The sequence below is a fragment of the Procambarus clarkii genome, chromosome 48 (genome assembly GCF_040958095.1).
Source record: "Procambarus clarkii isolate CNS0578487 chromosome 48, FALCON_Pclarkii_2.0, whole genome shotgun sequence".
Classification (NCBI taxonomy): Eukaryota; Metazoa; Arthropoda; class Malacostraca; order Decapoda; family Cambaridae; genus Procambarus; species Procambarus clarkii.
The window spans coordinates 6,365,900-6,381,816 of NC_091197.1; the positions used below are offsets into that span (position 1 = coordinate 6,365,900).

General features: G+C 42.2%; 1 protein-coding gene across 1 annotated transcript in view; it reads left to right on the forward strand.

Annotated features, from left to right (window-relative positions):
- Positions 1 to 15,310, forward strand: part of LOC123764706 (zinc finger FYVE domain-containing protein 1) — a 44,154-nt gene extending 28,844 nt beyond the window's left edge. The window contains 4 exon segments of the mRNA XM_045752738.2: positions 111 to 239; positions 806 to 989; positions 6,071 to 6,166; positions 6,967 to 15,310. Coding sequence (XP_045608694.2) covers positions 111 to 239; positions 806 to 989; positions 6,071 to 6,166; positions 6,967 to 7,184 — 627 coding nt within the window. The 3' untranslated portion in view covers positions 7,185 to 15,310.
- Positions 15,311 to 15,917: the final 607 nt, after the last annotated feature.

A 15,917-nucleotide genomic window follows, 5' to 3' on the forward strand; every position in this document is an offset into this window, starting at 1 on the left:
AAACCCTCTTCATTACTTGTCTCTCATAGCAATGTTTCTGTAGCAATTTCATAAATTGTAATTAATTTTTGTTATCTTAATTGCTTAATAAACAAACCTAACACTCCAAGGTTCTGGAAGGTGTGGCGGCTCTGGGATCGGCTCTATCAACAATATCGGCTCCTCCAGCAAAAGTCGTTTCGTCCTGGCTCACAAACCAAGTTAATCCAGCTTATTGGACACCAAATCATTTGTGCACAGTTAGTTTATTACTTGATTTTGGAAGATAATGTATGATATTGTCATTCTTCTTTATATTCATTAATTAAAATAATAATTGTTACACACAAAAATCACAATAGCGTGATACATCAAATGAACAAATTCACAAGGGCCATGATGAGGGTTCGAACCTACGTTCGGGATGATCCCAAACGCGCCTGAGTCAACTGCGCCACGACATGGAAAAGAATTGCAACCAGGAGTGCTACTGCTTTCACACGGATCCCGCAGCCTCTCTGAGAGACAAACCAGGGTTTTACACAGGTTTGTGTCTCGGAGAGGCTGTGGAATATGTGTGAGAACAGTAGCACTCCCAGTTGCATTTCTTTTACCATGTCGTGGCACAATCGACAATAGGCGCGTCTAGAATCATCCCTGGACGTAAGTTCGAATCCTCATCACGGCCCTTGTGGATTTCTTCATTTAATAATTGTTCTCTGTATTTAGTCCATAACCTGACTGCCATGGCATACCATTACATAATATTCTGAATCTAAACTATATCTTTATTTAACAATAGAATTAATTCCATTTCTTATTCTAGCATTGTAAGATGTGCAGAGAGCTTCTTGACACCATTCACCATTGTCGCAAGTGTGGTGAAGGGTTTTGTGATAGCTGTTCAGATGTCAAGATGCCTGTGCCTGAAATGGGATGGGGCGAGGACCCAGTGAGAGTGTGCAAAAATTGCTTCAAAAATGGAAATGGCCAAATTATTGGAAATGAAGGTTAGTAATGGAAGGCAAATTTGTGTGTGCGAATTAATAAATAAATAAATATATAAATATATATATATATATATATATATATATATATATATATATATATTATTATACAGAGCACCACTTGGTTTCCGAACTTTAGTTATCCGAAACTTCCAGTTTCCCGATTGGGGTTGGGGAGTCATGCTACACGAACAAAGTTCGGGTAGGAAGCGGTCTGCCAAGCGTCGCACCCACCCGTGGTGATGGGTGGGAGATGGTCCAGTTTGCCGCCTTCTACCCTGTGATTTCGCAGATTCACGGCCTATTATTCCTATTATTTTGGTTTATCACGAGGCTGGAGAGTTCATTCTGTAATTTTGTTTTACATATCTGCACAATCAAGAAACATCTGTGCACCATGTCGGCTCCAAATGCACGCATTGCGTCAGTGATTGCTGACTGGTGGGTGGCTTAGGTGGGAGCAGTATGAGAGAGAGGGAGAGAATTAGAGAGGGAGAATTAGTGAGAAAGGGAGGGGGAGGTAGGCAGGAAGGAAGTAGTGAGGGGGGGATGGGAGAATTAGGGAGGGAGGGAAAGGCAAGCAAGCAGGCTGGCAGGGATTGGCACAGGCAGGGAGGCATAGAGGCTGGCAGGGATTGGCACAGGCAGGGAGGCAGAGAGGCTGGCAGGCTGGCAGGCTGGCTGGCAGGTAGGCAGACTGGCTGGCAGGCAGGCAGGCAGGCAGGCAGGCAGGCAGGCAGGCAGGCAGGCAGGCAGGCAGGCAGGCTGGCAGGCTGGCTGGCTGGCTGGCAGGCAGGCTGGCTGGCTGGCTGGCAGGCAGGCAGGCAGGCAGGCAGGCTGGCTGGCTGGCTGGCTGGCTGGCTGGCTGGCAGGCTGGCAGGCTGGCAGGGATTGGTACAGGCAGGGAGGCAGAGAGGCTGGCTGGCTGTCAGGCAGGCAGGCTGGCTGGCTGGCTGGCTGGCTGGCTGGCTGGCTGGCTGGCTGGCTGGCTGGCTGGCTGGCTGGCTGGCTGGCTGGCTGGCTGGCTGGCTGGCTGGCTGGCTGGCTGGCTGGCAGGCTGGCAGGCTGGCAGGCTGGCAGGGATTGGCACAGGCAGGGAGGCAGAGAGGCTGGCTGGCTGTCAGGCAGGCAGGCTGGCTACCTGGCTGGCTGGCTGGCTGGCTGGCAGGCAGGCTGGCAGGGATTGGCACAGGCAGGGAGGCATAGAGGCTGGCAGGGATTGGCACAGGCAGGGAGGCAGAGAGGCTGGCTGGCTGGCTGGCTGGCTGGCTGGCTGGCTGGCTGGCTGGCTGGCTGGCTGGCTGGCTGGCTGCCTGGCTGCCTGGCTGCCTGGCTGGCTGGCTGGCTGGCTGCCTGCCTGGCTGGCTGCCTGCCTGGCTGGCTGGCTGGCTGGCTGCCTGCCTGGCTGGCTGGCTGCCTGCCTGGCTGGCTGCCTGGCTGGCTGCCTGGCTGGCTGGCTGCCTGGCTGGCTGCCTGGCTGCCTGCCTGCCTGCCTGCCTGCCTGCCTGCCTGCCTGCCTGCCTGCCTGGCTGGCTGGCTGGCTCCCTGGCTGGCTGGCTCCCTCCCTCCCTGCATCCGGATCCTTACCTTTTGTGGGGTCGGGGTCGGGGCTTCGCTGGTCTTGAGACTCTGGGATTTTCCCCTTCCGGGGTAGCGATGGGGGCATTCGAGCTTGTTCCTTCAGCCATATTGTATAAGTCTGCCAGTGGGCTCCCTTCCTTAGTATTTTTCCGGTTGCCTTTGCTTTTTCTTGTGAGGCTGGGGCTTTGGGGGGAACGGCTCGGCCCCGGGATCTGCCTTGTGGGTTCCCGGGGCTGGTGAGGGGCTGATGTTTGGACCCCTCCTGAGTTTTTCTGCCCTTTGGGCAGTGCTTGCAGTTACAGGGAACAGGGTTTTTTCTTCCACCCCCTCCCCCTCTCTGTACATGTTTTTGGGAGTTGGCCCCTCCCCAGGATCGGTTCTTCGTCCCTTGGTTCCGTCTTGTTTGTGGGTCTGTTTCTCCACCCTTCATCTTGGGACGGGCCTTCACAGTCATGTTTCCCCTCTTCTCGAGGTTCTGCATGACTTTTGGTCTCGGGTGCGACTTTGCCTTCCGTGCCTTCGTGCTTCACGTTTGCTTCTTTGTTCTGGAAGGATTGGGAAGGTTTTGTTTCTTCTGTATTCTTGGAACATCTGTCATCTTCCGGTACTTTCTGGGGCTTGCTGGTCCTTCTCCAAGCTTTTAGTTTTTCAGTCCTGTTTCGTTCTTTCGTGTTTGTCTCGTTCTCTCCGTGCAGTGCGTGCACTGTCCTGCGCTGCACAGGGTTGCCAGATTGGGCTCCTTGTAGCCCGGTTGGACTACAAGGAGGGGCACCTTTGTACCCCAAACTGGGAGGCTATGCTATGTTTCTTTTCGCTCCTTCCTGCTCTTTTCGACTGTGGATGGCGGCTGCCCTGTGTACTCTCATACGGGATTCGGTCGTTAACAACGCTGTTTTGTCTCTTTTCTAGTCACATTCGTGGTTTCTTTCTTCAGCTCGCGACTTCTGGCGACCCACGTCTGGCATCCCTGCTCCGCATGCGCCGGGGTTGTATGTTTTGATACGGGCGGTGTGCATGTATGCTGGTGTTTTGTGTCCCATTTCTCTCGGGTGCTTCACCTCTTGCTCTTCTCCATTCCATGCCCGGTAGCTCCTGGAAGTGTTCTGGTTTGCTGCTATGGGGCGAATGCGGGGTTTTTCCTGCGTATGGGTGTGGGGCTCCTCCGTTGCTTCTACCCTCTTCTCCTGCATGTACGGTTCTGCCTTCTTCCACTAGCAGTGCTCCCGGAATCTTCTCGGCTATGTTGTGTCATGACACGTTCGTGCCTACGTTTTGCAGGTGAGTTTATGCGGTCTGGCTTCTCTTCGGCCAGGCGCTGGTTAGTGGTTTTTGGATACGCATATACGAACATCGGAACATAGGTGACTGCAGCAGGCCTAATGGGCCATACGAGGCAGCTCATATTTGTACCCATCCTGTCCCACTCTTGTGCATGTCTAGCCCTTGCTTGAGTCCAGATAGAAGCCCTACCTCCACCAGGTTACGAGGTACGATGGTGGGGGTATATGTTATGGGGTAAGTGTTCCTGTCTGGTTGTTCTGGGGTGACATTTTGCAGCAGTTTTCATGCTATGGATGTGTGTTGGGGATTGGTTGTGGATTTTTGTTTGGCCCTTCCGTGCTTCTTCCTGAGGCCTTCCTTGTTCCGCTGGGTTCCAACCACACTGGGTTTTCTATAGGACCAATGCTCCCCGTGCCTCTCTGAGGGGACCAGGTTCTGGCTCGTGGTCCCCGGTAGGCCCACAGAACTCCATACACATGACTGATGCCAAAGTCTGACATTAGCATATTAGCCTAGTAAGCTCCGGGGAGCCTCCGAGTCTCACCCAGAAAATGGCGTTTCATTACATCTAACGCTGGTTTTATAATTTTTTATTATCCTAATAATATTACTGAACAAAATCTGTAACCAAAAATAAATATGATGATGTACATCCAAAATTTAAGAAACAAATCTGGTTAAGTGGGTCAAGTGTGTTAGGCTTATCAGAGTGAGCCGGTCCTTCCCACCACCGACACACCTTCCCCCCCATACATTCCATACACATACACTCTGCTTCACCTCAACTCAACACCCATCCCTCCATCCATCCTTCTGTCCTTCCCTCCCCCCCTCCCTCTCCCTCCCTCTCCCTCCCTCCCTCCCTCCCTCTCCCTCCCTCCCTCCATCCATCCTTCTGTCCTTCCCTCCCCCCTTCCCCTCCCTCCCTCTCCCTCCCTCCCTCCCTCCCTCCCTCCCTCCCTCCCTCCATCCATCCTTCTGTCCTTCCCTCCCCCCCTCCCTCTCCCTCCCTCTCCCTCCCTCCCTCCCTCCCTCTCCCTCCCTCCCTCCCTCCCTCTCCCTCCCTCCCTCCCTCCCTCCCTCTCCCTCCCTCCCTCCCTCCCTCCCTCCCTCCCTCCATCCATCCTTCTGTCCTTCCCTCCCCCCTTCCCCTCCCTCCCTCCCTCCATCCATCCATCCATCCATCCATCCATCCATCCATCCATCCATCCATCCATCCATCCCTCCATCCATCCATCCATCCATCCATCCATCCATCCATCCCTCCATCCCTCCATCCATCCATCCATCCCTCCATCCATCCCTCCATCCATCCCTCCATCCCTCCATCCCTCCATCCCTCCATCCCTCCATCCATCCCTCCATCCATCCCTCCATCCCTCCATCCCTCCATCCCTCCATCCCTCCATCCATCCATCCATCCATCCATCCATCCATCCATCCATCCATCCATCCATCCCTCCCTCCCTCCCTCCCTCCCTCCCTCCCTCCCTCCCTCCACCAATCCATCCATCCATTCTTCCATCCATCTCCATCCTCTCCCTGGATGGGGCGCCTGACAGCTGAGTGGACAGCGCTTTGGATTCGTAGTCCTGAAGTTCCGGGTTCGATTCCAGGTGGTGGCGGAGAAAAATGGGCAAAAAGTTTCTTTCACCCTAATGCTTCTGTTACCTAGCAGGAAATAGGTACCTGGGAGTTAGACAACTGCTTCCTGGGAGTGTGTAACAAAAAGGAGGCCTGGTCGACGACCGAGCCGCGGGGACGGTAAGTCCCGAAATCGTCTCAAGATAACCAAGATAACCCTCCCTACCTACCTCGCAGCCTCTGCCTGCCTCGCTCCCTCCCTGCCGCTCCCTCCCTGCCTACATTTCAGCCTCTCCATCCCTGCCTGGCTGCCCATCCACCCACCAGCCAGCCATCACTGACACAATGAGTACATTTGGAGCTGACATGGTGCACGGATGTTCCTTGATTGCAAATTACCGACACTTAACTTCGGAAATACCAGTGCTCCGGAAATAATGACCAGGGTACAGCCCATATAGGCCATTAAATCGTTAAATCTTTATTTCATACAAATTAAATTTGCATGAGATTTTCCAGAAATTCAACAAATGGAGGACTAATTACTTATGTGTGTACTGTGGCTACAGCTGATTCAAAGAATAGTTAATTTTTGTGCAATTATGTGATTCATGTTTTATAATCTTTATTTTTTTCAGATAATGATTGTGCTACTGATGAGAGAACAGTCCGTGCTCGGCAAGTTAGTGAAGTGATCTCTGGAACATTAGCTTCTGTGGCAAAGTATCCAATAGGTAAGGAATATATTTAAATAAAAACACTGAATATTGTATTTTGTTTATTAACAAATTCAACACTGTCTGATAGTTAAATTCTAACTGTAGTGTTGTATCTTTCATACGACCATTTGTTATCAATACATTGCTAGAATGTACGAGTAATCCTTGTACTACTCTTGGTACCCATACATAAAAAGAATACAGAAGCTACTCTTGTACTACATTTGGTACCAGTATACTATCAGAATGCATGAACTCTACCCTTCCTAATCTTATTAGTACTGATACTTGGCTAGAACACACAAGCAGCCACCTTCCCTATCTTGTGCATCGGTACTCTACCAAAACGCTCGAGCTCTCTCCTTCCCTTCCTGCTCCTGGTATTGGTACTCTGCAAAAAGGCATGTGCTCCCATCTTCCTGCTCTTTGTACTAGTACATTAACATTACACACAAGTATACTCTGTTTCCCCTCTTGGGAAGATAAAGTTGTTCAAAATTTAAGAACTGGAGTTATCTTTGCGTGAGTGAAAGGAAGACTGGTGTTAAAGTGAATGGTGTATTAGAGCTAACAATAGTAGACTGTTAACTGGTCAAGTAGAAAGTTAAAATAACCAGATAAAGCATTTTAAACATCATGGGTGGAATTCATGAAAGAATATTGGAACTACATTTATTATTTTCCAGATTTTCAGTAGCTTTTCTGCCTTAATTGTAATATTGAACATTATAGTAAATGAGTAACATGATCCCTGCACTTCCTTTAGTAACCATAGTGATGTGCATTTGTATTAATCACTTGCTTGTTTTCTACAGAATTTCTAAAGGACAGTGCACGACCTTCGTATTGGATTCCAGATGAAGTTATAACAAAGTGTATAGTGTGTGAGAAGGAATTTGGACCAAGATTAACCTTACATCATTGTCGGGCTTGTGGTCAAGGTGTGTGCAACAAATGCTCTCCAAATCTTAGGCCAGTTAAAGAACGTGGTTGGGACCATCCAGTGCGGGTGTGTAATAACTGCCTTAAGTAGTCAAAGGTTCGACGCTCTTAACCATATGTAAGTAAAAACTTCCTCTCCAAATATTGTAGGAATACTGCTGCTACAGAAAACTGCCCTCAGGAATGTACATCAACTTTTTGAAACCTTGTTAACTTTTGGCCATGTAAATGTTAATAGCTTATGGGGACAGGAAGATGCCTGTGAACATAATTTTGAATTTAAATTTTGATAACTTTTTATAAAATAGTGTAATACAAGGGTTTAATTAAATTTAGTCAAAGAAAATTGTCAGATTACATTGCATGGGTCTAGCGGTAATGGACGTTAGTTTGGTAGGTGACAGTATCATTGTTCACACTTACAGGAAATAGAATGTTGAGCTGGTTTATTATACAGCCTCACTCTTCAGTCATTGTACTGCTACTGTATTTACAAACATAACTTCTGTGAGAGCAATAGTGTGAGTGTATTTTTGATCAATAATAAACTGTGATGTAATTAAGGCCTAGTGTACCAAGTAACACATGCCTGCCATATTGGGCAAGTCTAAGGCAGCACTTGAGTTGAGGCTCTTTAAAAACTTTTCAACAATGTGTAGTGATCAAGTTTCTTTCTGTGCTGAGGTGTCAACTTCACATGTTAATTTAGTGGCATTGTTCCGAGTGAAAACAAGAGCACAACAGGATAAAGCTAGGGGTGTAGGGGATATTTGTGGAATATTAGCTTAAAAATCCAGCATTAAGTGTCATTTTTTTTTTCTGATCCATTACCTCTATTGCTACCTTAACCATAGCCCATATGGTCCACTTAGAACACCACTCATCGCTAGGATCTCTGTGGCAATACACCCCACCATGGCAAGTGACTTCAAATGGCGTGCCACGTAATTTGTACAGGGAAATAATGAAGCACCCTTGATCCCCTGCTGATCAACTGATCCACTATCAAATGGGGGAACTTAACCACAACACAGCAGTGACAAAGAGAATAACCACAGGAAGGAAATGAACCAGCACTGACAAACACAGGAACCAGCTGTCACACAGAAACCAGAGGAATGTTAGCCTAGGGTGAGAGGGGAAGGGAAATTATTGGATGAAAGTTCCAAGTCATTACGACTTAAAAGGGATAAGGATTTGGGATGGGATGGGGAGAGGAATGGTACCCATCCACTTGGATGATTGGGGGTTGAATGCTGACCTGCATGAAGCGAGACTGTATTTCTACTGTCCAGCCCAAGTGATTAGAGGCACTGCCAATAGATAAGGCATTGAAAGTGTGATTTAGCATCCTTAGGCCTGAATATCAGAAAAGGACATTGCTGAAAAGAGGGCATTGAGAATGGGAAATTTATCAAGGTCATTAGTATGGAAACTGCCATGCAGCTCTGTGCATGGCAGTGCCACCTGGAAAGTCTTGAACAATGGGGGTTTAAAAATGCATATAAAAATGCAGGGTTAAGTCTGGTGGTGAATGGTGTTGGGTGAAACATGCAGGATACGGTTAAGAGAGCAACCAAAGTGCTAGAGCTTAGAAAATAGCGGCATCTCAACTCAGATGGTAGAGAAATATACAACTTTTTATTAAGAAAAATTTCTGGAGAAACAGAAAAATGGTGGACTATACATACAGAAATAATATAAATAAAATTCCCCCCACCCCCCAAAAAAATAAAGTATCTTTCCTACTGAAATTTTACAAAAGCACTGTGTACCTTTTTCTTACTTATTGCTATACTGTATCTATTTTGGGTTTTGTCTTTTATCTGATTAAAACAATTGGGAAGGTGGTGATTTTTATAATTTTTCATAAATGTATGTAATGTAGAATTCCTGTATATTTTGTGATTTATTCCATTAAGTTTTTATGTATTACTATGCCTTTTAGGAATTGCATTAGGGGACATTAGCTAAATTCCCCAAATTCTTGTACTTTGTTGTGATGTTTCATATCCATTGTTTTGGTAAAAAAAAAAATGCCTGTTGATTACTGAATATGCATATATTATATATTTTATTCACTTTTATAATTTTACTAAATGCAGTATTATGATTGTCGTGGCTTCTTATTTACATAAATACAATTACTATACAGTATTTTATTATTAATCTTGTTTAATGACACAACATAATGATAGTTCAAAGAATTTGCTTGAAAAAATAAAACACAATCATCTACTGTTAAAACAAACCTTGAGCTGTGGTTTTAATCAAAGTCATAAATCTTTATTGGCATGTTTGGGGAAAATTATGTAAAGTGGTCCTTATAAAGGAATGACTATATCTAAAAGAATATTGGATGTTTTATCTGTGTGTAACATTGCCATTAGAGCACCATGTAACAAGTTACTATTTAAGTGTAGTGATATTATATTATTTTGAAGTAGTACAACCTTTTCACAGCCAAATGGTCCCGGGTTAAATTTCTGCACAGGATGAAATGTTTGGGTATGTTCCCTTAAACTTAATGCTTCTGTCCACCTTGCACCAAATAGGTACACAGGAATTAGGCCACTGATGTAGATTATATTTTGGGGGAAAGGAGAGTTGTTGGTTTAGGGAAAACCTCAATAAACTTAACAGTCTTCCTGTTCCCAATAAGGGAAAACCATTTAGGCATTACATATAAACATGTAAGCCAATTGAATTCTGTGATTGTGAAGGAGGTATACCATTGGCTATGCCAGAATGTTTCCTTAGAAACAAGGTAAGAATATGAGAAGTTGATGGTCTTGCTGCACTGTTTACAAAAGTGTGCATCACTGCCATTCTTGGTACAGTGTGTGTGTGTAATATGAAGGCTGTAGACTCGTTGTAACAATCTGGCATAGGTTAGTCATGAATCATTTAACTGAATATGCTCAAATGTATTGGTCTCTTTACAAATTCCATCATCATCATTGATTCATTTTTCTTTGCAATTTTAAGTATTCTATTACATCTACTTTTATATGTTTTAACAGACTTTTATTTACCTCAATAATTTTGTAATGTTTGTTTTTATACCATTCACTTGTCTCTTACAATAAATGTCCTCAGTCATAATTGTTTGCTTTGTAAGTAATGTTTCAGTTTCTCATTAATAATTGTATAAATCACAATATTGACATGCGATGACCTGCAGTCAATACATTTTCTTGTTGCTATAAGGCATTTCCAAAAGATGGGGCAGGGTTTAGTTGATGAGAGAAAGGTTGACATGGAGGAATGTGATGTGATCTTAAGATAGAATGAAAGAAACCTCACACAGCTCTTTCCTGGAGAATTGGATGAAGTACAAGTATGACATTTATGTGTAAATTCAATACATTATGTGGAGCTTCAGCTTGCAGAGAGTTTTAAAAGTTAATATGAGTTTGAACTACAGTATAGTGAAATTCACAGTTGTCTTTATTTTAATGTAATCTACATTCTCTTAAATTTGAGTAAGGTTCTGCATACACTCTTCAATAAATATTTTAGCAATTAACCAACATCAAATCTAATATAGCAAAACCAAACTGAAAGAATTATAAATACCTGTACCGTACATGTATATGGTAGTGACACATTTGCTGAAGAATTATAATGCTTGAAGATGAGCCCATTGTAATTTTGCCCCAATTTTTGCCTTTCGTTTCTTTTTTTTTTTTTTATGTAAGAACACTTATGATGAAACATTGGCATAATTCCAATTTTTGTCCTTTCATTCTCTTCCATTGTCAATACAGAATATGTTCAGCACATTTGGTGGTCTAGAAGTGTGCCGTAATTATTGATGTTATCTGTGCCCGAGGAGATGAATATACGTGCAGATTCCTGTAACTTTCACCGTGTGTGACTTACCTGAAGGGACATGCAACAAAATTGACAGTGCAACAGGCAGGTTTTTTGGGACAACTATTACCTACTTCGGTTTGGATTACTAATTAAACCATATCTAGCCCAAAACATCACATGGGTTTAAATCATGCCATAATATTGAAGAAAAATCCTTGATATCTTTTCACATGGAAAATATATATATATACACAAGTGTCTAATATTTTCTTAAATTCTTTTAAAGTTTGTAGTAGTTCTGGCATATGCTATCTACTATTTTGCAATTTATTCTTCCTCCATCATTTTTTCTGCAGTTTATAATGGTGGCTTCTTGCTCTTTCAGGTTTCAAGAACTCTTCACAGTTACCCTTTGCCTATCTCTTCATTAATAAGGGACCATCATATTTCCCACCCTGTTTTGTTTAACTTTGGACCACATGTTGGCAGTGTTTTTGTAGCTGTGCCTTGTTCTTTCAGTCGCAGGCTGAAAGAACAAGTCCCTGTGCAGAAGATGAGCCACAATAATGTGACTGAAGACATGATGACCAAACCACACAGCAGATGGAGAAGCGACGATGTTTCTGTCCGTCCTGTACCATTATCAAGTCATGTGATGACTTGATGATGGTCCAGGACGGACCGAAATGTCGTTGCTTCTTTATCTTCTAATGTGTGGTTTGGTCATCACTAGAACTCCCTGTGATCATGATACAAGTTAAAGTAAATGAATTAGTTTTGTAAGTTAATTGTATGTACATTTTTTTGTTGAGTATGTCACCATCTTTAATTATTGATGTGTCTAGGAAAAGAAGGGAGTTCTCTCTTTTTGTTCAATATAAATTATATTACAGATACTTCTTTAAAGTCTTTCGGGCTTGGTGCATTATTTTGAAGATTTCTTCATCGAACCTGTTCCTTAATTTACTTGGGTTGAAATGGTATGGTGTGTTCAAAACACTCGGGATAGAAAAGCATTTTTCTGCACTGGGATTGATAACTTTTACAGTATATAGCGAGCGAAACCTGTATGTGTTCTGTCAATGACACTTGTATCACACAGGCACACACAGATTAAGAACTCGTACATTTAGGGAATGCTAAACTCATGATCATGGAAGAAAATGACAGAAGAAAGTGCGAAGAATCTGCAGTTATCAAATGCTACAATAACCATTGAACAGAATCAAAGAAATTTCAGCATTTCATTGCCACTTAATAAATTACTACTCGAAAAATATGTTTTCTAAAATACTTAATTCATCACACATGGCCTCACCCCCACCTTCACTTCGCTTTGTCCTTTTCCCTTTATAAGCAGCTAACTCTGTCTCTCTCTCTCTCTCTCTCTCTCTCTCTTATATGAACATAATAAGGTCCTTGTATGTGAAGCATTTTACACTACTGTTCTTAATTATATGCACTTACCTGTCGGTGATTATGGAGAATTGAGGTCTAACCTTGTTGTACCTGTTGCATTATAATTTAATTATTCTGATATTCAAATTCTTTGTCGAATCTGGCCTTAAAGTTGTGGATGGAGATGGCTTACTCAAATTCTTCTTTCAATGTATTGCATTTGTTTCCCATTTACAGGGTTTGAGAACTTCCTTATTTTCTTTAAGCTGATTTCTTCATCTCATTTGTGTTTCCAGCTTCCACTTATGTCGTGTCATCCTTCTTTCTCTCAATTTAAAAGAGGCTGTCATTGTCTAATTTGTTAATTCCCCTCAGTATCTTTATGTTGCAATCATGCTCACCCCCCTGCCTTCCTCTGTTTTTTTTTCTCCTCCAGCATTGCAAGGTCTAGTTCCTTTAACCTACCGATTCGTCAGAACTGATTCATCAGTTCTCTTAGTTCTGGCACTAAGCTTGTTGCAAATTTTTGTACTTTTTCAGTTTGTTTTATGCTTCACAAGGTGCAGATTGCAGGATGGTGCTGCATATTTCAATATTGGTCTAACAAAAGCTATGTAGATTGCACTGAAAGAGCCTTGGTTTAGGTTTCTAATCAACATTCTAATCTTTGCCAGCATACTATATGCTGCTGATGTTATGCTGTTTGTGTCTGGAGAGTACTACTGTATATCCACTCCCAAATCCTTTTCTCTCTCTCTCCAACTCCTGTAGTTGCCTGCGCCTTATGGTGTAGATACCTTTCCCATCTTTGTTATCTTAGGCTTTTTGGGATTCAATTCTAACAACCATTTGTTTGCCCACTCCTGTAGTTTGTCAAGGTCATCCTGTAACCTTCTGCTGTTTTTTGTTTTTACATTCCTTATTAGCTTTGCATCGTCTGTAAACACTGACGTGTACAAGCTCGCTTATTTTGGTAGGTCATTCACATAAATTAAGAACAGCAGGGGTCCCAGGACCGATCCTTATGAAACTCTACATGTTACGTTCCTCCAACTAGAAGCCTCATTTGGGTAAGGTAGTCACCTACTCAGTTCAGTGTCTCCCTAGTTATCCCTGTTTGCTTCTCCATTTTGAACTCGTCTTTCATGACACACATCGTATACTTTTTGACAATCTAGTAAAATACAATTTACCTAGCCTTCTTTTTCCTATTCATATTTTAGCAATCTTGTCATAGAACTTGATCAAGTTTGTCAGGCATGACTTTTCCCTTCTAAATCCATGCTGCCTGTTTGTTTCAAACGTTTATTTTCAATTGCTCAACCTGATTCATTTTTCCAACATTTTACAATGAATACTTGTCAGTGACACTGGCCTTTATTTAGTGCGTCTGTCTTTTTTTTTTTTTTTATTTATATACATATTTTTTTTTTGCCTTTTCCCCAAATACCAGGAGGTTTCCAGTCAAATGTTTTAATGAAGACTTTGGTTAGCAGGAGACGAAGTGCCTCTGCAGTCTCCTGTAATAATCGTGATATTAATGTTGACCAAACCACAACTCAGATGATGGAGAAGCGACGATGTTTAGGTTTGTCCTGGACCATTAAGAAGTCTGGTGCTATTGATTTTGTTGCATATTATTCCTCCAGGTGTGTTTTACCCTCTTTCACTGTGACTATTATGTCATCCCCAGTGTTACCTGTGGCCTGCCATCTCTTAACTCTGGTCTCCACGCTGGTTCTTTTGTTAAGACCTGAAATCTTTTTCTCCAATTCTTCACATCCCTTATTGTTGTTTTCTGTGAAAATTCCAGCTTGTGCTGTAGACTGTTGCTTTTCATGATTATGCTCTCATGGTCAAGGAAATTTGCCTTATGTGATGAAGATATTGTCATTTGGAGGAAAAATTCCCATCCAGATTTTATAAAGTATTTGTTCTTTGGTGAATTATTAGATATGTACTCTTATAGTTTAAATTGTGTAAATTATATTTTCAGATGATGGCATTTCAGCATATTAATAATAATAATAATAATAATAATAATAATAATAATAATAATGATTATTTACAGGAAGGTACAATGGGTTGGTGAGATTACGTAAGATTGGTATTTGTACATTCTTGCAAAGCTACTAACTCGTATAGCATTTCGGGCAGAGTTAATGGTGTGTGTTATTAGGGCACAATGTTTATTATCTCATAAATATACTTGGGGCCAATTTTCAGATAGTAGAATGAAATGGACTGCAAAACATTAAGTATGAATATATGTACACCTTTTTGGATAGTGGACCTAGATTATATAGTACAAATATTAATTTATTTTGCCCTTCATACACTGTCATTTAAGAACCATTTTTCACGAAACAAAGATTTGTAAAGTGAATGTAATTTTGCAATTGGAATTTCACTGGTGTTTTATTGTAGAACTTCAGTGTGGAACTATTTAATAAAGTACACAAAACTTTTCATGCACATAATTTATGAAAAGGCAAAACTGCAGTTTTACATGTTATTCTCAGATGAATTTTGTGATAACTTTAAGCTTCACTTGGCATTGTTTAATGACAACCTTGAATTATCTTTTACTTATTATTGTTGTAAACTCGGTTATCTGTATACAGTACAGTATTTCGATGTTTAATAGTTGAAACATTTATGCAATTTGCAGTAAATCTAAGTTTGTTTAATTTCACTTTTGTGTTGGAAAGACATTAGTAGTGTATTAAGATGTTCAGTGTTTGATTGATATTTCATTTGGAATTACATTTTCATGTACATACTGGAAAACATACCTTGGTGATTTCTTTATTTTCAAATTGTATACATTGTCATCATTGTACAGCGGTACAAAACCACGACTCGTGTTTCCTTGGCTTTTTAATTAAAAATAAGGACAAATAATATTAATGCAATAAATGCTATAAATATTTATGCACTGTGGAAGCAGTAACATACATGTACAAGTATATACACTAATAAAGCTATAATGGAACTGTAGTGTGTAGCTGATTATTCATGTCACTTGTATTCCTATTAAGATTGTAGTAAGAAGTAAGGAAGCAAATTTATAAATATCTTGGGATCACAGTGAAACGGTTTTAAAACAAATGTTTAATTATAGTTGTTTAGTTTTAAAGATGCTGGTGTATACTTAACTGTAGTGTTAACAATAAGGGAAAACTTTGACAATCAAATCCAACACAAATATATGGCATTGAATTAAATCAAATGGTCATGCATTTCAGAGACGGTACCTGGGCTGCTTCCTTGAACTGGCAGTCAGTATACTGTAGTTCCACAGACATACTATATGCCTGCCCAATTCTAATAACTTGTTTACTCACCATGACCAGTAACTGCAAGTACAGGTCTGGGGAAGAGAGAGGATCAGATCTTAAATTCAACCAACCATTTAGATACCAACTTGCTATAATACAATTAGGTAATCCTCCAAGCAAAATTTAAATTATATGGTGTCCATTCTTGCTGTGAAGTACCAGCTGGGCACTATTCCAATTGCCAGATTGCAGTACCATCGCTATGACGAAGCCTTTGAAGTCAGCAGCTTCACTTGTTGCCAAGACACCCAAGAATGCATCAAAAA